Genomic DNA, 24,644 nt, shown 5'->3' on the forward strand with positions numbered 1-24,644 from the left:
TGTTACTGGTGGTGGTGGTGATGGTTGTGAGGATCGTATTTGAGGGTTTTGTTGTTACTGTCCGTGGTTTTAACTCTGTCTAGGAAATAATTGTGGAGTGATAGTTTTATAGTAATTCTTGGAAAGCAAAAGGATGTCACTAAGGACTCTTCCCAAGGAATATTTGCAGATCTCTATGCCAACATTTATGGAAGGACTTATACACTTTTCAACTGAGGGTTATCAGTGAAAGTAAAACAACTGGGGGCACCTGGGTGGCTCAGTCATTAAGTGTCTGCCTTCGGCTCAGGTGATGGTCCCGGGGTCCTGGGATTGAGCCCCACATTGGTCTCCCTGCTCAGCAGGAAGTCTGCTTTTCCTTCTCCCTCTCCATGCCACTCCCCCTGCTTGTGCTCTCTGTCAGATAAATAAAATCTTTAAAGAAAACTATTTATACTTTTGGGTCAATGTTAGAGAACAACAGTTTTCAGCTGTGGTCTACAGCCCACCCGCATCAGAATCACCTGGGGTATTTATGTAAGAGATGCACATTCTGGGGCCCCACACCAACGAAATCTCTTGGGATTGGGACCAAGGAAGTGGCTTCTATGATCTCCACAGCTGATTCTAAGGCTCTCCAAATCTAAGAACCACTCTCTTCTATTTTTAGATTGGGGATTTTTACAAAATGACGAAGAAGGCAAAACTTCTTCCCTTAAACTTAGACTCCAAGCCTTAGACTATGACCTTCTTAGGGACAGTGTGCCTTTCCTACTCTTACACACTCAGCCTAGAGACTGGTGCTGAAATCAGAAACAGAGCAGGTGAGGAAAAACGTTTTATTTCTTTATACACATTTTCCTTTCATAGCCACCAAAAAGACCGTGTTTCATTTCCTCTACCAGACCCTGTCCACCAGTTATGTTGCCCTCAACATATCGCTATAGCAACATATATAAATATCTATGGTACATTTATACACACGTGCACGCCTTCTAAAGCACTGTCAGGACACAGACTAGGCTTTCCCACAACTGGGGGCTTCTCAGGTGCCACTTCAAAATGATCACTGGTTTGTCTTACACACAACTTTCACTGGGCTTGGCCTGGCCACGAGTCCCAGTTCCCCAGAGAGGAGTTAGGGTGATGAAAGGGGACAGCATATTCAGAGCGAGGTGGCCACACTTCGGAGATCCTAAAAGAAGGGAACTAGGAGGTGCTAGGCTAAGCAGGAGATGGTGCGTGGGAAGCCAGTGCTTTGGCCATGTGCATTCAAAGCACTCAGGAGCAGTGGTGTAGACTGACGCGCAGCCTGACGGCGGCCCGGCTGAGCTGGCCCCGGGGAAGCGTGGATCTGGGAGTCGTGCTGGCTGAGCCCCACTGGCCCTCAGGGCACCGCTGTCACTCGTGGGCTGTGGAACGGGCCGAGGGCTCCCGTGTGGGGACCAGGTGTCACATCTGTAGGCAGCAGGGCCCTGTGTCCCCCGAGCGACCATCTGAGGACGGGCGCTGGAGCGAGAAGTGGCCGTTGCCAGTCCCCAGGCCAGTGCGGCGCTAAGAAGCAGTGTCACGAGCCCCTCTCCAGACCGAGTGTGTTTGCTCAGTGCGGGGCTGAGCAGCCCCTGGCCGATGGTGTCCCTTAGCCATAGGAGAGGCTGTCTGCGCTCCGCCCTCCTCCACCGGGCCAGCCTCTGACTCCTCCTGGACCCTCCAGCAGGTGCGGAGGAGTGGGGTCCAGGTCTCCTCAGCAGATTGGGATCTGCACTGAAGGGGGGCAGGCCCATCCTTCCGGCTGTTGGCAAGACCTCTGGCGGCTCCTCTTCTTGCGTGGCTCCTGGAAGGCAAGGGTCACACGACTGGGGTGCACGGCAGAGCCCTTAGGGACTTCACCTGGAGACAGAAACAGAACAAGGTGAGAGTCCAGGATCAGGGCCTGCTGGTGGCTCCCTGAGCTGCAGTGAGCACTGGGCGGTGGCAGAGCCGGGAGCTCAGAGAGAGCCTGACAGAAGGATGCGCCCGGGGGAAGGGGCGCGGTCCCGAGGTGCCACCAGGTGAGAGGGAAAGTTCCCCACCACCTCGGGCGGGTGATGGCCCTGCTCAGAGCCACTGCACACCAGGTGCCCAGATCCCACACTCCCTCCTCACAGGCCAGTTTGCTCCCCAGTTCACTTGGAGCAAAATGATGGCTTTTGTGACCTCCCGGGAACCGATGTGCTTAGTATGAAACATGCCCACATAGAAACAGCCTGTGGTAGGAAGGAGAGGATGTTGTGCAGCGAAGTCCCCTGTTAAGTTCATGTCCCACTTACTTAATGAGGAGAGGGAGGGGCCCCATCAGCAGGGAGCTCAGAAACCGCCCCCGCCCAACGTCTAGTGCCACCTCTTACAGATGAGGGGCGGCGGGCTCACCGACACTGAGGGGCCAGCCACAGGGCCAGTTAGTGACAAGCCTGGGATTAGAACCCAGGCCTCGGGCCCTTTCCATTGGTCTCTGGGAAGTGCAGAGGAAACTTCCGAACAAGGGGAAGCCAGTGGGTATGTGGGACTATTGGGTTACCTTTGCTGGGGCAGGAATAAGGCTTTACAGAGGCCATCTTGTATGTGTTCTTCTAAACAGGCTCAGGAAAGAAAGGAATCATCAGAGAACAACAAAAGGGAATTCGCCCCCCAAAAAAGGAGGGTGAAGTCATGAAGTCATTTTCATACTGTGGGATCAACATTCTCTCAGGTTCCCTAAGGAACATTCCTAGGAATTGGCCCAATAGCTTACGGCAGAGCTTTAAAGTCCAAGTGAAGGGTTTAGTTTCTTTCTTTATTCTTTTTTAAGTAATCTCCATGCCTACCATGGAGCCCAACACAGGGCTTGAAGCCACAGCCATGAGGTAAGACCTGAGCCGAGATCAAGTCAGATGCTCAACTGCCTGGCCACCCAGGTGCCTTACCTAGAGGTTTAGTTTCTGATTTACAAGCCATTGGCCACACTTCAGCTTACTTGCTAGGGAATGGGTTAGTATTTGAAGTAAACGTACAGAGTAGCTGCTGTATACACAAAATGTTTCCCTTCAAGTGTCATTTTTATTTATTATCAAATTCTCTTTTAGGTCGAGAAGACCCAGTGGTTTTCTTTGGAAAAAGAAAGATCAAAACTGAATGGCTGTTCTCTGCCGATGGAGTGTGCAGTGGAGTCAACCGACTCGATGGCATCTGGGGTTTATTTTGTCGTGAAGTGAGAGGTGCTAGAGGAAACACTGAGCTGGCCCCAGGGCCCTTTCCTGGAAGCTAATTCAGAGGCCGACTCTCCATGTCCTCTGACCTTGGGAATCAACTCACTTGCTTTCCTGGGACTCCTGACTTGGCCTAAAGGAGGGAAGAAGTGGGGTGAGAAGAGAAGAGGGTGACAATGTGACAAGGAGAGGAGATGGCAGGGGACTGACTGGGGTGGGAGAGGTGATGGGGAGCGAAGCTACAAGGACACTTAGTGAGGACCTGAGTCCTAGGAGTGGACCGGAAATCCTCTCCGGGAAGGTCAGAGCGGGTCCGGGATCATTGCAGACTCTGAAGGTAGGTGGGGATTGATTTGGGATGGGTTGGGCCTGGGTTCTGTGGCTCCGGCGGGTGCAATAGTCTCCTTACCTCCAAATTAGTCCTTGCCTTCTTCAAAACATCATGTGTCCTGGTCACTGAAACAACAAAACAGCACAACAGGCAGAAGTGACCAGCTGGGCCCATACTTGCCTGGTGTGTTCTAAAGGGTGTCTTTCTGGTCGCCCAGCTCAGGGTCTCCTGCTGCCCCCAGTGCCCCTCCCTCTGCATCCACAATTACTCATGGCACAGGAGGTTTGGGGACATTACCTCGGTCTGCACCACCCCCCCCGCCCAGTCTCTCTGGTCACGGTCCATCTGCAGCACAAGTGGGGAGTCTGGAAGTCCCCCCACCCCCAATTTCCTCTCCCATCCCCAGGCTTGGGGGCACCCACACTGGCTGAAGATGAACTGCTCCATGCTCTCCTTCTGCTGGTTGGCGGTCTTCAGACGCTCCACTGTGCTCTGAAGGAGACTCTCCTGTTTGGACAGTTTGGTTCTCAGTTCCAGAAGTTCCCTTTTCATGGACTGTCCCTGGGGAAGGGAACCAGGCTTTCTGTCAATGGTCAGAAGGCCTAAAGCACCCCATGCTTTGTGGCTCCTGAAAATCAAAAGTGGGATTCCACAATCTTCTAAACGATTTCTGGACTGGAGTCCCTCCATGAAAGCCTCTAAAACCCTCCAGCTGAGGCCCGCTTAGAATGAGGCCATTAGGTCAGAACCCTGAGAACCTGGGAGCCCCCATGCCGATGGACACAGGCCTCCATCCCCGTTTTTGAGGAGAACTGACCCCAGGACAGCCCCAGGACCCCCAGTGGTGGTACAAGAGCACACACTTAGCACTGACACCAATTCTAGTGCCCTGGCATCTCGGAGAAGCCTTGCTGGTTGGGAATGTTATGCCTGGGGAGACAGTCTGCGATTTTGTAAATCTTTGGACCTTCAAGATGGCAAAACACCCTCTCCCTCGGAACTGGCATTGTTTGGGCCCATAAGGTGTCCGTGACTTTAATCTGGCCTTAGAATCCTGGGGAGGGCGGTGGGGGGTTAAATTGAGAAACCTTCCTGTCCAGGCTCCCACTACCCAGAGTCCAGGCCTCGAGGCTGAGGGCACCTGGCGGGTGGGGAGGCTGACTGTCCCAGGCCTGGCCCAGAGATGTGGAGGGGCGCTGTATATTGGAATGGTGCAGTGGGTGGCTCAAGGAGGCTGGTCATCTCATTCTGTGGGGGTGGCACGGCGAAAGGAGTTGTTGACATTTTCACAGGTCCCTAAATTTTTCAGCTCAGCTAAGTTCCAAAAGTGTAAGAACCTGAACATTCCTGGTCGCCGGGGTTCTCATGCGTCTGCCCTCTACCTATTCTGTCCTTCCCTCTTTGCTGGGGGGTGGGGGGTGGAGAAGGGATGTCATCAGAGCTGCACTGCCAGCCACCACCACGGATGACAGGTCTTCCCCGGGGACGCGCCCCTAAGGCCCCTCAGTCCCAACTCAGCTGTCCAGCTCCTGACCTTTAGGACTTGCGGAACTAAGGAGGCAGAATGGCATTTGGGGCAAAAGCGGTGAAGGAGGCCGCCACTCACCGTGCTGCCAGACAGGGCAGGGCCGGGGGAGCTGGGCAGGGCCGCTCGCCAGAACATGGTGAGGAGGGAGGCCGACTCCTCCAGCATGTGCTGCAGGGCCTGGGCGCTGCTTCCAAGTTCATGGATGCCTTCTCTGCCTGGCACCTGGGGAGAGGGGATGTAGCCCTGGGCACCACCAAGGCTGAGAGAGCGCTCTCTCCCGCTCCCCCTTCCTCCAGCACAGGGCTCAGGTTTCCTTCGTGAGGGAGGCACAGGCTCGGGCCTGCTTGATCCTGTGAAACCCTTTTTTAACCTGGAAGCCCAGAATCTCCACCTTAGCAGTGACCTCCAACTTGCAAGAATCACTAGATTCCGGCTTCTGTCATACTCTCTGTAAGCTTCTAGTCCTGCTCCGTGCTCTCGGGTCTAAGGTCCCTGATTTTTGCCCTGGCACCCCCGTGCACATCTCTAAATCATACCTTTTGCTTCAGATGGGCTGAACTATTTGTAGCTCCAAGGACTGAAATGCCATTCCCTTTACCTGGAATGCTACCCTCCATCACCCAGAAAGCCTGTGTATCCCCCTAGTGGTTCCTCTAGGAGCCTGTGACTTTCCTTGCCTGGCACAATGACCCCTTCTGTGTTCGTGCCCTCACAACTCAGAGGATGGCTTCTGATACTGAGCCCAGGCCGCCTGTTGTCCTTATTTACTTGGATGTTTGGCCTTCTCTCTGGGTTGGGGGCTCCTGGGGACAGGGCTGTCCCTGCATGTCCATGCGTCTCCAGTGGCTCAGACAGCACGGCAGCCGGTACCTGTTCTCTGAACAGGGAAGTACTCTGAGAAGGCACACTGCCCGTTTCCCTCCCCTGCTCAGTCTGCACAGAGAAATCCCGTGGCTGCCAGGCCTCTCACCCCTTCTACAACATGTGGCCCATTTGGATGCAGATCTTGAATTTCCAGCCACCTGATTCAGTGGTTTTACTCTGCCCACAGATGACCATGTGCCAGGGTGACTGGACCAGATAATAAGCGAACAAAGGGTGCTCAGTAGAGCACCACACATAAGCCAATACTCAGCAAATGTCCTACAGATGAGGATGACAATGCTCCTCAAGCTCTTCTGTGTTTCTGAGAGGAAAAATCAGTCAGAGCAGAGTTTATAGTGAAAATGGGAGATGGAGAAGAAAGGCCTGGCTGGGCGTAAGCAGAAGATGTAGCCTCAGCTGTGGGAGATGTGCAGTGGGAGAAGGAGCTAAGATCAGGAGAAAGGGCACAAGGAAAAGGAGCACCTAAGATCTACAATGTGATTACCTCTGTGCCCTGAGTTTCAAGGCCTGGGAAGGTGCAGGCTGATCTCACAAGAGCTGCTATCTTTTTGACCAGCAGTCTGCCCTCCCCTATCTGCTGTCGTAGAGCACTGTAGTCATCAACGTGGCCAATGACATGGCGGCCATGTTTATTGGCAAAAGAACCATCAGTAGCTTCGCCCTCCAGCTTGGGAGGATTCTTCATTACTGCAGAAGCATCCAAATCCAGCTCTGAAAAACAAAACCAGAACAACATAGAATCCACAGTGATAAGCATATCCTCAGTCCAGTCCATTCTAAAATAGACATCAAATAGTGAAAGAGGCTAGGAACAGGAAAGGCACTCTGGGAAAGTACAAGCGAGGTATGAAGTCCATAGATTTCTGGGTTCTATGTTTTTATAACCTTTCTTACATCATCTCATAATGATAAAATGGCCAGGAGGCAAATTTTATCCTTATTGACAAATGAAATATCCAGGACAAATATGATTTTAACAGAAAGTTTTTAATTTCCGGTGAAGAAGACACAGACAAATTAAGCTGGACACAGAGAGCACTTTCAAGGAGGGAGAGAGCACTGTACAATGAAGTACAACAGAGCAATAGGAAAAACCACAGGAGGAAGAATAATGGCAAAAAAGGTGGCCATAGAAGGTGGAATGAGTAGGGCTGAAGACCTTGGGACCTGGGGAGAAAAATCTCTACAATCAGATAATGTGTCCATTAGTAACCAAAAGTTACTTGCATTGGTAATTTTACATCGTCAGTCCCTGAATCCTTCAGTTGCCATATTTACCATTTGTCTTATTGAAGATGGCGGTCTCTGAGCCAGGAGCAGCGGGAGAAGGGCTAGGGAACACGAGCGCTGGAGAATTCATGCCAACATCTCGTACTGGAGGGGAAGCAATGGAGTCTAGGGCGTAAAGACAAAAACAGTTTTCAGGAACCCTGGAACGCACTGCTCACCAAGCCCATGCACAGCCTAGTCTTCACCAGCAGAGATCTAAGGCAGTGTGGTTTGTCTCTTACACCGTCGTCACTCCCAGACCATGATTGTAAGCAACAGCAAACACATCCCTTAGTTTGGAACAAGAACATGTTCCTTTAATGGAAGCATGTTCCATGAGAAGAAACTTCTGGTCTGAAAAATTATTAGGTGCATTTTTCTAACCTGCGTTTTGAATATAATTATGTGTGCAATTTCTAATACACTGCCTTGTAACTAAGTATAAATATGCACACCTATGATGTGGAGAACAAAGGCAAAAGGAGATGTAGATCAAGTTAAATGTCCTTACAACCTGCAGCCCAGGGACAAATACTTGAGGCGGGCAGAGTAAGACGTTACTTCAGGAACTCCCAACTGTCTTAATGACCTACTAGAGGGAAAAACAGTCTTAGCTTGACAATAGCCAGGCCTCCAGTATCCCATGAGTCTTCTTTAGCATATTAAAGTCCTTTTGGAAACTTCCCTTTGCCTCTACCTCCCCCAACTCCAAAGTGTATAACCAACGGCTCCTCACAACCCCAGCGCAGCTCTTCTGCCCATGGGTCCTGTCCCCGTGCTATAATAAAAACACCTTTTTGCACCAAAAATGTCTTAAGAATTCTTTCTTGGCCATCAGCTCTGAGCCCCAATATTTCCACATCCCATATGCATAGTATATGTGTCAAAAATACTGAATCAAAGGATGAATGGACTTGTGGGCGATTAAACTAGCACTCCAATCACCGTTCTGATGAGTTAGCGCTGGAAAAAATGGAGTAGGATGAGAAGGTGTGGAGGGCGAGAGACGCCCTCCTGGAGACCAGGCAGCAATCCTACAGCGGAAGAACTGGAAAAGAGAGAGGACAGGGACAATCCTGCTCAGGAGGTGGCTTAGAACCAGCTCTCCAGCTCAGGCGTCTGGGGCGAGTGAGCGGCAGGAGCAGTGGTGGAGTTGCTGGGGCTGAGTCCTGGCTGGGGTCGTGGGGGCGCCGGGTAGGAGGGCAGAGTGAGGGGTCATAACAACACTACAACCATCACGGCAGCCCGGGTGGAGCCAGGCAGTTTCTACGGGCCACAGTCCGCGTGACACCTTCTTATCTAATGGCCACAACACAGGATCTTGGAAGCGTCAACTTCATTTGACAAGTGAGGTCATTGTCTAATCAGTGAAAGTCTCGCAGGACCAGGGGGGGAAAGCTAAGGATTAACATGCCCCAGGAAAAGCAGGCAGGAAGGTGTTTGAAAGCTCAGCTTTAGATAATCCCAAACAGAAATGGCTTCTGTTGAAATATAATCGAAAATAGGGCCCTGGAGGTGAGAGGAGCTGGTGAATTAAAAAAAGAAGAGAAAAGGGGTGCCTGGGTGATTCAGTTGTTAAGCATCTGCCTTCCGCTTAGGTCATGATCCCGGGGTCCTCGGATTGAGCCCCGTATCGGGCTCCCTGCTCAGCGGGAAGCCTGCTTCTCTCTCTCTCACTCCTCCTGCTTGTGTTCCCTCTCTCACTTTGTCTCTCTCTGTCAAATAAATAAATAAAATCTTAAAAAAAAAAAAAAAGAAGAAGAAGAGAAAGAAGAGGAAGTTGATCTGAGTGTGTCAAGATTGGGGGGCTGTATTAACATTCAGATTGAAGCTAGGCAAAGGGGGCTGGCTGAAGGACTTTGACAAGAGGGAGAGAGCAGGCAAGCAGGAGAGGGGATGACAGCCTCCCGGACTGGAACAGTTTCCACTCAGCTGAGTTCCCCTCCCATCAGGGAATGGGGATCTGGAAGGCCAGCTACACCGAGACAGAGCATAGTGAGGAGGAAGGACGGGGGCTGGAAACCAAAACATCTGGTTAGAATCCTGGGTCGGGTCTTAGCTGCTGCCAACCTTGGTGTGAGGGTTAACATCTCAATGCCAAAGTTTTCCCATACTGAAATACTGAGAGTAAACCCTCCCTTACCTCTCGGATGAAAGACTTTGAAAAATTGTTTGAAAACGCGTGGTAAATTTTAAAGCACTCCACAAATACAAGAAAGAGATACTAACATACACAGCTGTTAACTGTGGAGCAATCCTTATCGTGTCAGGCACTTGTAAATTATTCCACTTAATGCTCCAAATGGCCATACAACATATATATGATTATTATCCTCATCTTGAAGATGAGGAAGGTAAGGCTTAAGTACCTGACTTCAAACACCTTGCCCAAGGCAAGCAACGTGCACGTGCAAACTCAGAGTCTGGAGCCCTAGCGAGCTGTGACCCTCAATCCCTCCCCCTTGCCCGAGGCTGGACACTGAAACGCCTCCGATTTCACCCTGACCCTAAGGAGTGTGGAAGAGGGAAGCCGGTCCCTTCCACCACAGACGTCCTGGCCCCCGCCCCCCTGGCTACAGCTGTCCCGGTCCCCCTGTCCTTCCCACCTTGGAAGAGCAGTTGCTTGTTTCCAGGGTCCTCCTGGTTGGCGGAGGAGTGGCTGAGGCTGGCTTTGCCCCCCTCGCTGTCCAACTGCTGCTCCAGCTGCTGTCGCAGACAGTTGTTCACCTGGATGCTTCGCTCCAGCTGCCCTCGCAAAGCTCGGATCTCTGCCACCAGCTGGCTCAAGTCACTGCTCGAAGGAACCTGATGCCCAGCATCCCAGGTGGAAGCTGAAAGAAGAGAGAGGAGGGGTCTGGTCTGGTGGCTGGGATCTAAGCTTTTCCAAGTATTTGTCAGAACACTCGTCTGGGACATTCCTTTTAGCTCGGGACCCCGCTGTCCTCTCAGGGTCCCAGGCAACACATCTGGGATGGAGCTGCCCCTTTGCCCGTGTGGGGCCTGGCACGCACTGAGTGAGATATACTGCACACGGGAATTTCCCTGAGGCTCCCGTGACCCACCTGCGTCTGGAGAGCCTTGGTTGAGCAGGTGCGGTCAAGGCCTATTATTACTCCACTTCCACGGGAACCCTAGTCCTACAGGCCAGGGAGTGGGGTCTTCCGAGATAGGGGGTCAGCACTGCGCTAGAGAAGGGCAGGGGATGAGGGAGAAGGAGAGTTGATGCCTCCATGCTCAGGAGTCACCGCGGAGAGGAGGAGGAGGCCGCCAGGGGAGGAGAGGAGGCACCAGGCCTTTGGCAGCATGTAGGAATGGGAGTCCCCGCTAGAGGCCGGGGGTCACAACTCACTGAACTGTTCTACTTCGCCATGTTTTGTTTTGTTTTTTACCTCCATTTGCCACACGCAGTCTGTTTCTTCATACCGGGGATGAAGAGAGCTAAGCAATATTTTACAAGACCACATATCTTATCTGAAACCTTGAAGCCAAATATATTTCAAAAAGTCGGATTTGTTTGGGTGTGTAGGAAGGCAATGGGATCCATATACCATCTATCATGTAGCGCGTGCACAGGGTTGCATCTGAGCCACAGGCCTTTAGTCAAATACATTCATATTTCTGTGATGAGCTGGGTGAACATTATCACTGAGTGGGGAAGTAAAGACTGTGAATACCCTTTCAGTCAGTTCAGATAGGTTTTGTGACCAAATGAGTATATGAAAGAGATATCACAGAATTCATGGTTCTCACAGGATTATAGAATTAAGGATAAGAAACTATGGGGCTTTAGTGGTAGTAGCTTTGAAATGACTCCTAAAACACCTATAAGAAGGGAGAAAGGCATGAAAGAAGATGTAGTCAGGATGAAGTGGTTTCTAGATACTAACCCCAAAGCTCCATGAAGCTCCTTCCTATCTTTCTTTCCCTACATCCAAATTCTCACAAAGTTTTGCTTATTTTTAAAAAATGTTGTCCATCTATCCATTCCTCTTTATCTTCCCAATAGCACCTTATATCAGACTCTCCTCACATAAATGCCCTATAACCGCCCCCATTCAGTGGGTTTCCCTGATTCCAATGTCTCCTGACTCCAGCGTGTCCCACCAGTCCTACCGTCTGAGAGTTCTGTTCCCATCAAGTACCTATTTTGCTTGGAAAAACATACTCATTTTCCATGGCCTGCTATGTAGAATGTAAACTTTCACCGTACTTTCTAGGTCCTCTATATACTGGTAGCTGTCTCATCAACTGACCTGACTTCTCACACTCCCTGATACAAAGCTCTCCCACAGGCAGGTTGGACCCGACGCTCCCATGAGCGCACATAAGCTCTTCTCTCAGCCTGCGGTGTGCCTGATACTTCTTCAAGTTCTGGTTCACCTTCTCATCAGCAAATTAGGAAATCCAATCAGGTTTTATGAAAATGCAAATTTGGCTGAATATTGAAAATTCCATATTGCCTAAGGAATTTTTAAACATAAAATAAAAAAAAAATTAGAATTGAAAGGCTTAGAGAGCCAACATCCCATCCAAAGCAAGAGCTGTTTCTATGGGATCCTTGACAAGTCATCCCTTTCTATGTAAAGGGGGCTTGGATGGGAAGCTTATTCCTTCACAAACTAGAAGGTTCTAGGGGTAGGAAGGCATAAATTATGTAAGTCCAAATTCCACTGCCCTTCATCCTTTGACTCTTGTTCAGCCCTCTAAAGGGACACCAAACACATCAGCTCTTTTTCACCTGATAGTTCTTCAAATATTTAAAGCCAGTTCTCATCACCTTGTGATCTTTTCCAGGCCTAAAATTGGTTAGTTTCTCTGACAGCTCGAGATTTCTGGTCTCCCGGCATGGTGGCCCCTGTCTTCACTATGTTCCCTGGTTTGCCAATGTCCCTTTTACAAGATGGTGCCCCACAATCTAACAATATTTCTGACATGGTCTCTTCATATGGACACCACTCTTACCCTACTGCGGTCTCAGGTTGAATTGGCTTTTGTAGCAACCTTTGCCTACAAGTTCCTTGTCCCAGTGGGTTTCTAACTAACTCCCCATCCTCAAGCTCACGAATGGCTAGAGAGCCAGGCCTCCCCATCCTGTACCTCTACCACTGATATTTTTAATCAAACTCAAGGTTTTTTGGTTTTTCTTTTTTTATCTTTTCTAAATTTCATCATATTGACATCAGTCCTCTGTTTTAGCCTGGTTGGAGTTATTAACTTGATGTTTAGAATACCCTCTCCCATTTGTACAACAATGGGGAAATAGAAGAAGATTCTCCTCCAACATTAGATCAGTATTTTAGCAGGTGGCAAAAGTTCTCAATAAAAACGGTTTAAAATTTAAATCCAGGCTTGACATGTAGACCCTAATAGAGGTACTTCTGTAAATGTTTTGCATCTTTTCATTCTCTCCCTGGGTAACGGGTTGGGGTGGGGGCAGGCTGCCCGCTGTACTGGCTGCATGGGTGGTCAATCTGTATTAGTCACAATATTCAAGACCTTCTCACATGATGGTGCCATCAGAACAGTTCTTTGAATTTAAAAAAAAAAATCACTGTATAAGCTGGACTCTGATCCACTTTTCTCTGGCCATCTAGGTAGGCAGAGTTGGACTCTTGTGGCCTACTTTTAAGGATGTCTCAGCTGGATCTTGCTCATGTCACCAACCCCTGGGCTTTGCGCATGGGAGAACCCCTCTGTTCCCATTGGCAGCCCCAGACCTGGCTGGGAGTTTCCGAGGCAGAACTCTTTCCAGAGCTCTACAACTCCCAGGGTAAAGACCTCACCGGGATCCTAAGCAAGGGCAGGGAGCTCATGGGGGAGGGGGGACGGGAGGCACATACCTTTCAGCCCCTTCTTGGAATTGCCATAAAGCGCCTCGTAGATCTGTAGCTCTGACTGGAGGGACTGGAAGAGCTGCTGTTTATCTTCACACTGTTGCTGCAGGAGGGCCAGCTTATGCTGCAGCCTGCAGGGGGGAAGCAAGGCCCTCTGAGCGGCCAGCGCCCCTCGGCCGCTCCAGGCAACCTGCTGTCAGCCCGCCTTTGCATCACGGTGTTTTAGCCCGAGATGTCAACCCAGGGGCCGTGAAGACCGTTCCTTTTATTTTACAGAGGTAGAAACAAGCTCTGAGAGGTGAAGTAACTTTGCTTAAAGTCATGCCATTAGCTACGTTAGCTGGGAGCAGACACACAGCTCCGTATTCTTACTGCCCCTACAGTGTTCTTTTCACGGTGACTGGCAGTTACAGGGTTTATGCCGGGGATGCTCATGACGGCTGGTGAGGATGCTTCCTCCATTACGGTGAGACTAATATCCTTAAACTAACTGGAAGGATGAGAACATTTTTTCTCCAGGATCTGATATGCTGAAAACCTTTTTTTTTTTTTTTTTAAGATTTATTGATTGATTGATTTGAGAGAGACAGAGAGCGTGTGCGTGCAAGTGGTAGGAGGGGCAGAGGAGGAGGGAGAGAAAGAGGGAAAGAAGCCCAAGCAGACTCTAAGCTGAGCACCAAGCCCAACACAGGGCTTGTTCTCAGGACTTGGAGATCATGATCTGAGCCAAAATCAAGAGCCAGACACTTAACCAACTGAGCCACCCAGGTGCCCCTGATATGCTGAAGCCTTCTAAAATAGGGTTTTATTCTCCCAACTTTGGAGTGAAAAAGGCATTCCCTGAGAAGTCCTTCCTTCTGCTCAAAGTCATCCATAAATCAGGAATAGCAGAGGGGAAACTGAGGGTCCCAAAAGGCACCAATACCTGACTTGCCAATATCCCTTCTTCTAAATCTGAAAACAGGGCCACTTTCCTTCTTATTGGGCTCCCTCTTACCTGGAGTCTTTCTCCTGGAGGGACAGGCGTTCCTCTTGGAAATGCAAGATCTCCTGCTGCTTCTCCTTCAAGTCTTCCAGAAGCTGCTGCCGTTCCCCCTTTTGGTGCTCCAGCTCCATCTCCAACTCTTGAAGCCGGGCTCGAGAGGACAGCAGAGCCTCCCTCAGGCATTCCGTCTCCTGGGAGCACTCTGGTGAGCAGAACACAGGAGGATTTATACTGTGGGGCCAGAGGTTGGCAGGAAGAGGAGCCCAAGCTCATCGATCCTGACACACAGAACTAAGGCAACAGGAAGGCCAGCTAATTCTGCAGCTGCTTGGGGAGGCAGAGGGTGTCGGCTCACCACATCCACATGCCCTAGGGAATGTGGAGCCTCCATCTTTGCAATGCCCTTGATCTTCTGATTTCATAAGGTCTACAAGGTCTACCCTGCTTTTAGAGAAAATGCTGTGGTCTTTCTTTCTTCCCTTCTTTCTTTCTTTCCTTCTTCCCTTCTTCCTTCCTCCCTTCCTTTCTAAGATTTTATTTATTTATTTGAGAGCCAGAGCAGGAGCAGTGGGGAGGAGGCAGAGGGAGAGGGAGAAGCAGACTCCCCGCTGAGCAGGGAACCTGACACGGGGGCTCGATCCCAGGACCCCGGGACCATGACCTGAGCCAAAGGCAGATGCTTAACCGACGAGCCACCCAGGCGCCCAAAACGCTGTGGTTTCTAATGCTCACTATTTTCTAAGTTCATACACCCTCTGTGTGATAATCCGTTCTTGAATTTTGCCAAAGACCAACATCAAGATTTCTTGTCTACGGTTTTTAGAATATATTATATTTATCAATTTGAAAATGGGGACATCTGTTCTTTTCTGGGCTTGTGGCATCTCAATGATCTGCATGGTTTCTCAGGGACTATGGACAGGGACTCTGAGAATCAGGCTGCAGGTGCTGTCAGTCGTCCAGGGGAAGGCCCCGGGCCTGGCCGACTGCGCTTATTCACATCTTAGTGTCTTCTCCCCTGTGAGGTCTGTGCTAGCCTGTCCCGGCATGCAATGGGGGTTTAGCAGCTGTGCCTTCCCTCTTATCTGTGACCTCTCGTTACTTCCCCGTCAGTGACCTTTCCCCTCACATCTTCCTGCTCTGGAGAGGCAAATTTAGAAATATCACTTGATGTCTCTCTTCCTGTTCCACAAGCATTCTTTCATTCTGGGCTTAATCCTTTAGGAAACTATTAGTCTTTTATGGCTATTCAACAAATATTTGCACGTAAATATAATTTGTTACTGATCATATATTGATTCGATCAAGTCAACTGACACTAAGGTCAGCTGCTCCCAGGTCCCCGAGGAAATGATGCCCCCTCCCCCCTTGGATGCCCATCAAATAGTGTTGGGAACGCTCTGGAGGACATTTGGCTGGTGCCTCCAGACACAGAGTCCTGAGGATTCCTGAGCAGAGAGGAGCCCAGAGTGGGTAAGTGAGGGGCGATAGTGGGAGCCGGGGATGGCAGCTCAGTACTGGGGGAGACACACGAGGCTGCGGTAAAGTCTGGACAGGTAGAACAGGCACCTAACTGGTATCCAGTTTCATAACTAATGACTGAATATCTGAATGTCTATGGGTTGCACAGAGGTGATGGATTTCCTAGAGCTATCTTTGTCCCTAGAGCCTTGGAGCGTGAGGGCCCATGGTTGGGACCTCTCAGGAAGTAGCCCCTTCTAGACTGAGCACAGCCATGGGACTTTGGGTTGGCAGATCTGGTTGGCTGTTATGTCCACCTTCTTCTCTTGGCTTCAAGGGGTGATTGGTGTGGCCAGGAGGAAAGGGACCCGGAATGAGCACAGCGTGTGGCTTTTACCACCCACCTCTGGAAACATGACTCAGCTGAGCCTGAAGGCTCCGGTTTTCTTCCTTAAGGACTCTGTTCTCGTTGTAGAGCTGAGGTGTGGGTTCCAGGCCGGGACTGTAGAAATGAGAGGTGGATCCTGTCCCAGGAAGTGCAAGCAGACACGTTACACATTTGGGTAACAGATGCTTTCAAGAAGCCACCTGTTCTGTACCTCCAGAAATACTGCTCCAACCCAGCAGGAGTGCCTGGGTACTCGAGGCCTGGCCCCCAAGCATGGTGGGCCGAGTGCCTGGTTTCTGTGGGCCTCCTACCCGTGGGTTCTGTGCGGGCCCCACCACGTGCCCTAGCTGTAGCTTGCCCCGCAATAGCAGCGTGTGTGCTGCGGGCAGGACAAGGGCATGTAGGGGGAACGGCCTCCAAGCGACAGCAGCCTGAGAGGAGAGTGTCGGGAGAAAGGCCACCTCGGCGAGTGGCTGGGGGAGGGTGCCCGCTGACCTGGCTCTACCACCTGCCGATCCCACGACAAGGCCCGGAGAGGTCAGCAGGCACTTATATGAGCGGATTAAGGATGGGATGAGAAGTCAGACACTCTGCGGACACACCTTGTTAGTTTTGCCAGGAGGAAAGTTCTCTCTTAGCTCCAGTCTATCTACAAAGTGAGGATCAGAGGACCTGCCCCACCCGCCTTGCCGGGCTGTGTGGAAGGAGCAAGTAGAGGAAAGCCTAGCAGGTGCTTTGAAAAGCGGGCCGCTCAGCCTAAGGGCCCTCCCTTCAGAAGTACGCCAGTCGTGACAGAAGCGGGCGGCTCTGGGCCTCTCCTACCGTTCCCACGGGCTGCGCAGCTGAGCCGGTGTTCCAGCTGCTCCCGGAGGCGGTCATTGATGCAGATGGACTCCTCCAGGCGCTGGCGCAGGTTCCGGATCTCCCCAAGATGTTCTTCTAGCAGGTCAGCCCCTGCAGCCATCCCGCAGGACAGGAAGGAGGTGGGAGATGGGGAATCCTGGTCACCAGGGGGGCCCAGGTGGGGATGGGGCTCGGCCAGTGGCCCCTCAGCAGGATCCCTGAACATCCCCATCCTTCCACCAACTGCATTCTCTCACGTGGGCACTCAGGAACACAGTGACTTTGCTTAAAGAGTAAACTGGCTCTCAAACCCAGGACAGCCTGGCGCGAAGCATGTCCCCGGGCCTCCTCCTACACACAGTAAGTGTGAGGGAGTTTTAAAATTTATTTATTTATTTATTTATTTGAGAGACAGAGAACATGAGCGGGGGAGCGGGGGAGGGAGGGGCAGAGGAAGAGGGAGAAGCAGGCTCCCCGCTGAGCAGGGAGCCCGATGGGGGACTTAATCCCAGGACCCTGAGATCATGACCTGAGCCGAAGGCAGATGCTTAACCGATTGAGCCACCCAGGCACCCCAAAGTGTGAGGGAGTTTTAAATAAAAATATGCAGTGACCAGTATAACTGGTGAGTGTGAGGGAGTTCCACATGGTTTAGAAAAATAACTGAAGTATCTGGAAAAGTGTGGTGACCTGAGTGTGACTTTCTCTCCTGAATGTGTTAGGGAAGACCTCACTCTACCCTGATACCATTTCTCTTACTGATTCTTGACTGAACATTCTTTAACTAGGCATCAAGCCCTTCCTCCAGCCTCAGAGAGGAGGCATAAGGTAAAAGTCCATGCATATAAACTTCTCCTATGTGGTTAATGACATGAACGTGAGAGCACAATTGGCTCCCTGACTTTCCCAGTCCCCTGAACAGCACTGAGGCCCTGGGCAGGGAGGCCAAAGGGGGACACTTAGAAAGGTCCAGCATGGAGAGGACCCTTTCATTTTACCCCCACTGTGTGAGCCGGGGACTAGAGAAATGAAAAATGCCCCTGCCCAGGTAGGAGAGGGGTAGACTCTAAATGAGATTTCATTTCACAGGCTGACCTGCCCGGCTTTGTGTTTTACCTGTGGGTTTGGAGTTAAGCTGACACACAGAGGATCCTGAGGACAGGTCGCCTGATACACTCCCTTTCTGAGGCCTCATCACATCCCACTGGCTGCCGCTGCCCAGGTAGCCGGGCTCCAGGATTCTGCCCAGTTCTGTGCTGCCCCTCAGAGGAGAGTGGGGCTGGGTGGCGTTGAGATAGTGGGAAGAACTGGCTTCTAAATGGTTGCTTGGCAATGCAGCTGGGGAAGCAGGATGGACCGTGCTGACACCTGGGCAGAAAGAAACCGGAGTGAGGAAGAGAGGATTGGAAGGGAAGGACCAGCAAACAAGTGTGGGATTGTTAAGAATGGACACTAAAGGGGACATGTGCCATGTCGGAGATCCCAGTCCACTGCAGAATACCAATTAGATGAAGACCATAACCTACAGGCTGTTACTTTCACCCCATGTATTTGCTGGCATGAGACACCAAGAGGCAGGGGATGGACAAAGTATCTGAAAGTCACCAGTGTATACAAAGGAAAAGTCCAGTGGCTCCACTCCTGCCTTCTACTATAATTCCTCCTGATAGAGTCCAAGAAAGTTCCAGAAAGAGAACTCAGTCCCAATTTCAGGGGATATAGCACATTCCTATTCACAGATGTGCTCAGTGCTAGCATCCATGGAGGGATGTAGGACCTTTCATTTAACTTAGGCTGACACTTTCATAGATCTTAGGAAATCACGGGCCTTCCCCTGAGCCAAATCATCTCTGCTTCTATGTAAAAAGAAGTTCAGCCTGTGGGAGAGACAGAGAGAGGTGGGCAGGGCTGTAGTTTAGGATATTCATATTCAGAAGACTGCTTTCTTTCAGGGATTATCAGCATGGGCAGCAGAGTAAACAGGTAGCTCGACCTAAGCAAAGAGGAAGAGGTCATCATTCCCTCCAACCAAGCCAAACTCCTCTGAGGGGATAATGCAATTGGCACTTGTCAATTTTTATCTCCATTTGTAACTGGTTTTCAAATTTGGCTATATACTAGAGTCACCTTGGAAAATGTAAACAAATATATACTGATGCCTGGACCTCCGAGAGATTTTGCCTTAACTGGGGGTATAGCTTGGGCACTGGATGTTTTAAAATCATCCCAGGTGATTCAAATAGGCAGCAAAGTTTGAGAAGTACTGTCATGGGTCTCTCCTTCTCCAATGTGCAAAATACTAGATGTTCATTAGGATCACTGGACGTTAAAGAGGGGGATGAAAAATGTCATCATCTGAATTTTTTTTTTTAAGTAAGCTCCATGCCCAGCGTGGAGCCCGAGGTGGGGCTTGAACTCACCACCCTGAGATCAAGACCTGAGCTGAGATCAAGAATCGGATGCCTAACCAACTGGGCTACCCACGTGCCCCCAAGCGTCTAAATTTTAGTTGGGATTCAGTAAAGATGTTATTTCCTACCTCTTTCACACCCCCTTTCTCCCCAGCCCAACACAAGGCAAAGGGGGAAATCAGGAGCTGTCGACAGCTTACTTTTTAACCAAAGTCGTAGAAGGTTCCAAGTTTATCAGTAACAGTGATCAGTATTCTCATGTTCCAGTTTTGCCCTGGCCACACAACAGAAAGCACATGCCCTGAACCATGCAAAGACACCGGACAGACTCTAGCACAAGGAGATCTTTGCCCCACGGTTACCTGAGAAGCCGCCATGCACCACTGTCCACGTGTAAGCTTGGTTCAAAGCAAACAAGGAACACTGGTAAGCTGTAATTCCTCAGAGAGGACTGTGCTTCAGGATGGACGGACAAGACAGGGCTATAATCTTGCTCACCAAAGCTGGGACCATCCAAACTCTGGTCAGTGGCTCAGACTAGACAGGACTTCAACCCATATCAACAGACCCTTTTTCATGCACAGATATCTCCTTCTGTCTTTCCTTTTGGACAAAGGCATTACAAATATGGAAAGGTAAAGGAAAAGTAAGATAGAGCACACTCTTGCCATTTTGATATGGGACAAATTTGTTATCCAACAACTGTTGGTTCCAGAATTGCTAAAATAATAAGTTCTAGGTCAGAGACATCAGAACCTTCTACTGATCTCTAAAGAGAAAGAGAAAAGATTGTTACAAGGGGCTTCCAGAATTTGTTGAGCTTAGCTCGGAGCAGGATGGTAACAAAACCATCCTAGACAGAAAAAGTATCATGGAAACACAGGACTGGGAGCAGAAGACCCGGATTCAAGCCCATCTCTCTCTCTTACTAGTAACCTTCAACAAGTAGCTCTACTTCCCTGAGACTTAGTTCCCTGCTCAAGGCTCTACCTATCACGCAAGTGGCGTGAGGCTCAGGTGAGACCAGGTTCGTGTTGCTGGGTAAGCCTAGACTGCTACACCTGCGTAAAGCTGTGATACGCAGGAGGCAGTCTTCTAGACTTCACTGCCTGCAAAAATGGAAGATGTACAAACTCTCCTAAAAAGGGTCTCATCTAATTGGTTCTGGGAATCAAACTAGGACAGAGTAGACTAGACAGTGTATTCATTTTCAGGGTTGACAAAAGAAATAAGCTGGGGTAAATGACAACGGGGGTTTCAGGTATATGAACTCTTGGCTGTGGGCCTCGGTCACTGGACATTGTGCCTGGTGACCCTTACCTTCAATCTTTGGCTCACCTGAGTAGTTTTTTTTTTTTTTTTTCAAAGGCACAGAATGTGGTTTTAAGGTAACATCAAACTGATTTCTAGGTGTTTTTTTTTTTTTAAGCATTACTAGAGAGCAAATTCCTCATGTGAGGGTTTTATTTTTTTCTAAGCTATAATTGATCACACACACAGTTTTTATGATGAGGCATCCAGCTCAGACATATATTCCAAAAAGATGACCGTACATAGTCTGTAACTGATACGATCAGTGATCTCTGGGAGTCAGAGGACAGAATTTACAATCAGGTAGCACAGCCTGTACTTCTGGTTCCAGCCACCCCCGTGTCACCTGTCCAGGGGTAAAAGTGAGCCTTGCGCCGTAGGAAGAGAGGCTTAGTCACCTGAATCCTCAACCTGATGAGGTCAGGATCTGAACTTGATTAAGAGCGTTTTTCACAGCAGGAGAATATCACAGGGATGGAAAGGATTCCCGGGAAAGTGGCCACTTCGTCTCGCACAGGCAAGGCCCAGAAGCTCTCGCCTGTGCCCTGCCCTGCCCACAGACACGTCACCGGCGTGTCAGGCCTTCAGCATACTTGGTGGCGCCCCACACTGTCAGCAGTGGGAAAGGAGCAGGTCTAGGGCCTGAGGAACCGATGAGACACACACACACCAGAAAGACAACAGTAAATATATTTCCAAAAAAAGCAAGCAGGGCCATCTGTCAAGCATCCCCTGGTGGGGTGCACACCCATGTCGTTTTTAAAACTCTGCCACCAAGCCGAAGCCATGCAGAGCAGCACGGGGTGGGGCTGCCATGCCCAAGCACACACGTGCGGCAGGAAGTGCTCACTTTCTCCCAGCTGTTTCTGCAGCATCTGCAGCTCCTGCTGAGCCTCCGCCAAGGAGACCACGGGTGTCTCACAGCAGCCAAGGGGGGGCGGGCCAGCGGGGCTGAAAGGCAGGAAGCCGGGTGGAGCTGAGGGCAGTGGTGCCCGGGGAAGGCTAACCAGCGTGGGTATGGAGGGAAAATGAAGGCCTGGAAACACAGAGTTGGGAAGAAAGGAGACACGTCATTAGAAAGAAAGTGAGAGAAAGGAATGGGGAAAAAATGGAGAAGATGAAACGATTTCTTGTCCAGATGTCTCCCTGGGGGGCGGCTACCATTCAGCGTGGTGCTGGCTGACAAGCAGAAGGGCAAGCATTGTTACCCAATGTTGCCGACCCCCCCGCCTTCTCCCTGGCCTGGGGTAGCCGGCATACATACTCTAAGGCCAGGTGGCATACATACTCTAAGGCCCAGGCAGCTATCCCAGGCACGGATAGGTCAGAACTGCTGTGCCTCAGTGCTCCCGAGCCCCCTGGGCATGAGTCGGTCCTTGGCCCTCTGACAAGACTCCCCACACCTAGAACCCCTCTGAGAGCATGAGGGCTCACCCTGAGGAGGACAGGAGCGGGCTAGGACTGTGGGGAAATGCGCATTCCTCACGCATAGAATTCAAGAGTCTCATGGAAACAAACCTCAGAATTGCAAATCCATGGGTTCATTCACCAAATGAAAAATAAAGGTCTTGCTGAAGTGACTCAGACACAGTAGCTCGCATGCCTGTCTGGGCATTCAGATCACGGACGAAAAATTCTTAATACATGCAGATTCTTCAGGCCCTCATCTACTAAGTCATAAACTTTGGGAGGAGGGCTTGGAAATTTGCATTTAAAATAAATCTTCACAGATGACCATGATGCAGCCCATCTACGGACAGGTCTTTAGGGACCCTGGGATGTTCTGATGTTTGAATCTCCTCTTTCCTAAAAACAGTTATATGGCAGGTAGCCTATGGAGGGAGCAGAAACCAAGACTGAGCTGCGGAGAATGCCGCCCGTGGAAGACAATGAATACATTCTAATCACATCCCTCGCCCCGGGATGCTGACACGCTCTCAGAACAGCGCTGCAAGGACCCCCACGTTGCCAAGCAACATAGGCCAGGCATCCTTCAGGGAGGCGTTCTGATTTTAAAACCCCTGGCCTTCTGCTCTGTTTGACCCCAGAGCATTTACAGATATGTCTATAGTGCTAGGCAAATAGCTTTTCCCCATGACTTCCTGGGCCAGCAGCTGCCTACTCTGGCCCAGAAACTTTGAGCCCCAGCTCAGAGTCAGACACACCCCCTTCTTAAGACGTTGGTTGACTTGTTCTCTGGAGAGATGGGGGCAGCAGAAGGAAAGCACTGTGCTTTCTGCGGGCACCTTACCACAAACCACACTGAAGGCAGCCGGCCGGTAGTGGCAGGAGGTGGGAGGCGAGGACAAGGTTTGCCTTTGCCCCGTCATCACTGGTGCGGGGCTCTAACTGAACAGCACACCCCCTGGGCGATTAGGTTGGGGCAGGCAAATGAAATGTACCCCTCCAGCTGGCTGTAGGATACATACTATGTACATATCAAGGGCTGCCCAGCTGGGCATAAATCCATGAATGATCATATGTAATTACATTACAACAATGTGAACAGCATCTTGTAGGACACCGAAGCATCCTGAGCTGCTGCAGAGGCTCACCACGCAGATAAAATGGGTAATGCCTACAGGCGAGCAGTAGGAGTGACTTTCTTTTTGTTCTGTGGCTACTGTAATCCTGGGAGAAACATTTTGCCTCTTTGCTCCCCAGAGTGAAATGAAAGAAACAAAGGAAAATGTTTACTTTAAAATGATTCACCAACTCCTGGTCAAAATTGGTATGCAGATCAAAGTCTATTGCAGGTGTCTGATTTGTCTAAAATACGTAAAACAAAGAAAATGCAGACACAATTGGTGAACTAGGATGGCCTCTTGATTTCATGTAGGGGTTGATGCATAGAAGCCCCTGACAGGGGAAACATTTGTCCCTGAAGAAAAGTCATACAGGCTGCTGAGGGAGAGGAGACAGAGCTCCTGCCGTGTTGGCTGTCGCATACCTGGATGGGCCTGGCTGGCCTCCTGGGGGGGGTTCTGGGGAGCTGGCAAGCTGATGGGGTTGCTGCTGGGTTCGGCCTTAACCCCCCGAGGTGCACTGGTTGCTGATGGCTTAGGAGACAGGACAGCGGAATGACTCGAATGATGGATGGAATCTACAAAACCCACGAATGAAAGAAAATGTTGGGTGATCAACAAAGAACTGGAATCCGGCCTTATATTTAGCCAGGGGTACCAAGGCAGAGCCATGCTTTCTGGGAAAGCACCAAGCACAAGCACTGTGAGCAGTGTTCATTTCCTTGCTTGCAGATAGCTTCTTGAGCGAGGCAAACCACCTTTGAGGTGAGAGTGGGGCCCAGACCCGGAAACCGTGAAAATGGCGTTTCCAAAAATACCAGGCGGGACCAACAGCATCTGCGACCACTGACAGATACTCAGGGGATACTGGCTCAGGACACGCAGTGAGCAGGACCACTGCAGGAGGGAGAAGATGTCCCATTTTAAGAAGGAAGTCAGGCAGACAGTCTGTGCTCATGAGGCGGCAGGGAAGAAAAGTCTGCTAGGATCTTCTCGCCCTTCCCACCATGGCTCCCCTTGGGCCTACCAGCATGCACATCCAGTGGAGACCCAGTGACACCTTGCGGAGTCAGGAGCAGAGCAAAGATCCTGAGCCACTGGGGCCTGTGCTTGGTGCTTGGTCCCACAGCCACGTTCAAGCCTGATACACACTAAGGTGGATCTCTAAGGTCTGGCTATGGACGTCTCCTCTCCACCTAGAGAAAAGCGGTACCGCTCAGACAGTGGGGGCTACCTGAGTGACCAGGCAGAGCCTTCTTCTCTTCATAGTGTGTGTACTCGCTGGCTACATCCATGTCAGAGCAGGCTTCCAGCTCATCAGACAGGAAGGAGGAGCTGCTGGGAGAGCGCTGGGAGTCCGACAGGGCGTGGCTGCTGGAGGGCGTCAGGGACCGGGCATCCAGCTTGGCCTGCAGGACTTCAATCACTTTCTCCTTCTCCTGCAGCTCCCTGCTGAGCCTAGTGGGGTGAAAGGGGACAACAGGTGAAGCCAAGTTCACCGGACCAACTGGTCCTGACTGAGGCACACGGGAAAAGCCACAGAAGTCAAGGGAACCATTCCTGCAAAGGATGATCAAAACAATCTATCGCTGATTAGGGGCGGAGGGTAGGTGGGGTGCAGAGGGAGGAGGAGGTGCAGTCGCCACCCAGGGCACTGGCCACGGGCGATG

General features: G+C 50.7%; 1 protein-coding gene across 25 annotated transcripts in view; it reads right to left on the bottom strand.

Annotated features, from left to right (window-relative positions):
* Positions 1-804: 804 nt before the first annotated feature.
* Positions 805-24,644, bottom strand: part of PDE4DIP (phosphodiesterase 4D interacting protein) — a 205,597-nt gene continuing 181,757 nt past the window's right edge. For 5 of the 25 annotated variants that reach the window (XM_032420209.1, XM_032420203.1, XM_032420231.1 and 2 more), the window contains 18 exons: positions 24,209-24,432; positions 23,400-23,552; positions 21,300-21,485; positions 19,501-19,536; positions 17,844-18,095; positions 16,707-16,838; positions 15,901-16,020; positions 14,048-14,237; positions 13,057-13,181; positions 9,823-10,047; positions 7,226-7,342; positions 6,432-6,658; positions 5,141-5,284; positions 3,957-4,095; positions 3,613-3,659; positions 3,310-3,336; positions 2,537-2,588; positions 805-1,813 (listed from right to left, as the gene is read on the bottom strand). In XM_032420209.1, coding sequence (XP_032276100.1) covers positions 1,059-1,813; positions 2,537-2,588; positions 3,310-3,336; positions 3,613-3,659; positions 3,957-4,095; positions 5,141-5,284; positions 6,432-6,658; positions 7,226-7,342; positions 9,823-10,047; positions 13,057-13,181; positions 14,048-14,237; positions 15,901-16,020; positions 16,707-16,838; positions 17,844-18,095; positions 19,501-19,536; positions 21,300-21,485; positions 23,400-23,552; positions 24,209-24,432 — 3,151 coding nt within the window. In that variant the 3' untranslated portion in view covers positions 805-1,058. Of the gene's footprint in view, positions 1,870-2,536; positions 2,589-3,309; positions 3,337-3,612; positions 3,660-3,956; positions 4,096-5,140; positions 5,285-6,431; positions 6,659-7,225; positions 7,343-9,822; positions 10,048-13,056; positions 13,182-14,047; positions 14,238-15,900; positions 16,021-16,706; positions 16,839-17,843; positions 18,096-19,500; positions 19,537-21,299; positions 21,486-23,399; positions 23,553-24,208; positions 24,433-24,644 lie in introns of all 25 variants that reach the window. The other 20 variants (XM_032420331.1, XM_032420321.1, XM_032420377.1 and 17 more) reach the window with 16 other exon arrangements.

The sequence above is a fragment of the Phoca vitulina genome, unplaced genomic scaffold, assembly GCF_004348235.1.
Source record: "Phoca vitulina isolate PV1807 unplaced genomic scaffold, GSC_HSeal_1.0 scaffold2, whole genome shotgun sequence".
Lineage (NCBI taxonomy): Eukaryota > Metazoa > Chordata > Mammalia > Carnivora > Phocidae > Phoca > Phoca vitulina.